This window comes from Camellia sinensis, chromosome 1 (genome assembly GCF_055761805.1).
Source record: "Camellia sinensis isolate YWXY chromosome 1, ASM5576180v1, whole genome shotgun sequence".
NCBI lineage: Eukaryota > Viridiplantae > Streptophyta > Magnoliopsida > Ericales > Theaceae > Camellia > Camellia sinensis.
The window spans coordinates 121,502,093-121,504,579 of record NC_138961.1 but is presented as its reverse complement, the minus strand read 5'-3'; the positions used below and the strand labels follow the sequence as shown (position 1 = coordinate 121,504,579).

Below are 2,487 nucleotides of genomic sequence, written 5' to 3'. Positions count from 1 at the left end.
CTTCATGTCTTGGCTAAAACCAAGCCGAGCTCCACAAGTCTATGGACACAGAATTGATCATTGAATCAACCAGATCATAAGAAGAATAGTTTAAGTGAAATTATATTTTTTATGATGAATTCTATCATTTGATACATCTGATTTGAGTGAAATTATATCTTTTATGATAAATCTATCACGTCAAATGTATAGCAAAAATTGTGTTATATGGCCAGTTATGACAAGTCGGGTTGAGGCCGACTTCGTGCATTCTTTGGCTTGTGGCTAACAAACCTGTCACATGCTTGTCCTTCCTCTCATTGACAATGAAATTTCATGAGGCTGTACCCTTTATTTTTACTAAGCAAAAGAATATCCCTCTGTACACCTTTCTTTATTAATTTCTTGTTATTATCCAGAAGAACCTTGTCCTGAACGTCCCTGAATTTACAGTACTTTCCTACCATTCATTACCACCCTAAAAAAACCAAGTATATAATGAGCCCAACCACACAATAAGCTCAGTAAACAAAGCCCATCTCTGTCTCTCTCAACAAAAATGGCAAGCAACAATCTTGCTGTGCTTAATGCTTTAGACACTGCCCGTACACAATATTACCATGTTACCGCCATTGTCATAGCGGGCATGGGATTTTTCACTGATGCTTACGATCTGTTTTGCATTTCCACTATCTCCAAGCTCTTGGGCCGCCTTTATTACTATGATCCTTCCACTGGCAAACCCGGAAAGCTCCCTGTAAACGTCAACAACTTTGTTATCGGAGTTGCCTTAGTTGGAACCCTCACTGGCCAGTTAGTCTTTGGTTGGCTTGGTGACAAACTAGGCCGAAAGAAAGTTTACGGTGTCACTCTCATTCTCATGGTTATCTGTGCCATCTGCTCCGGCCTATCTTTCGGTGCCAGTGCAAAATCAGTCATGTTTACGCTTTGTTTTTTCAGGTTCTGGCTAGGGTTTGGCATTGGTGGTGATTATCCCTTGTCTGCCACCATCATGTCTGAGTATGCCAACAAGAAAACTCGAGGGGCTTTTGTCGCTGCGGTTTTTGCCATGCAAGGTGTTGGGATTATCTTCGCCGGGCTAGTTTCCATGACTCTTTCCAGAATCTTCCTAGCGAAGTTCGAAGGGCCAGCATTTCATATTGACCCTGTCCTCTCCACTGAACCCGAGGCCGATTTCATGTGGCGGATCGTGTTGATGCTCGGAGCTCTCCCAGCGCTCTTGACTTACTACTGGCGGATGAAGATGCCCGAAACAGGCCGATACACTGCCCTCATTGGAGGAAATGCGAAACAAGCTGCAGCCGACATGGGTAAGGTTCTTGAAATCGAAATCCAGGATGAGCAGGACAAGGTGGTTCAGTTTAAGGCTAACAATGACTACCCATTATTGTCTAGAGAGTTCTTTGACCGACATGGGCTTCATTTAATAGGTACTGCGACTACATGGTTCTTGTTAGACATAGCATTCTATAGCCAAAACCTGGCTCAGAAGGACATATTTCCAACCTTGGGTCTCACAAGTAAAGCTACCGATGTCAGTGCTGTCAGAGAAGTTTTCCAGACATCAAAGGCCATGTTCATAGTAGCCTTGTTCGGGACATTCCCTGGTTACTGGTTCACAGTGTTTTTCATCGAAAGAATTGGTCGGTTCTACATTCAACTAATTGGCTTCTTCATGATGTCCGTGTTCATGCTTATTTTGGGTCTCAAATATGATTTCCTCAACACCGAGGAACACAAATGGTACTTTGCGCTCCTCTATGGGCTGACTTTTTTCTTTGCGAATTTCGGTCCTAACAGCACGACATTCGTGCTTCCAGCGGAGTTATTCCCGACCCGTCTGAGATCCACATGTCATGCCATAAGTGCGGCCTCAGGGAAGGCTGGTGCAATGATCGGTGCATTCGGGGTGCAGAGCTATACATTGAATGGTGAGAGATCGAAGATTAAGGCAGCAATGATATTTTTGGCATTTACAAACATGCTTGGATTTTGTTGCACATTTTTGGTGGCGGAGACGAAGGGGCGATCATTAGAGGAAATATCAGGTGAGGATGGAGGGCAGGGCGGGAATGAAACCCAGATGACAGGAAGATCGTCCACGACGGCTCAACAGGAGGATATGTGGGAGGGATATAATTGATGGCTGTTTTATTTGTTTGGCTTCGGAAGAAGAATTTATACCTCGGCAAGTCAAGCACCTGGGATTAATAAAAGAAACTAGTAATTAAAAAAATGGAGATAACAATAAAATGGGCAAGAAGACACTGGTTTTCTTTGCTTGACAGGATTAAGGTTGGTGTTTTGTGTTATTCAATTTATCTATGTTCTGTCCAAAAAATGAATGATGGGTAAAATTTTTATAACGTCACATTTTAGCTAAAAAGTTTATATAAAAAAAAAATTTACTACTTAGAAAAGAGAATTTACTACTTAAAAATTTAGAGGGGTATTACTACTAGAGGGGTTTTGGATTAAACTGTAACC

General features: G+C 42.2%; 1 protein-coding gene across 1 annotated transcript; it reads left to right on the top strand.

Moving 5' to 3' along the window:
- The first annotated feature begins 538 nt into the window (after positions 1 to 538).
- On the top strand, positions 539 to 2,143 carry LOC114301890 (low affinity inorganic phosphate transporter 4-like). The gene has a single exon (XM_028246842.2). The coding sequence runs from the start codon at positions 539 to 541 to the stop codon at positions 2,141 to 2,143; it is 1,605 nt and encodes a 534-aa protein (XP_028102643.2).
- The last annotated feature ends 344 nt before the right edge of the window (positions 2,144 to 2,487 follow it).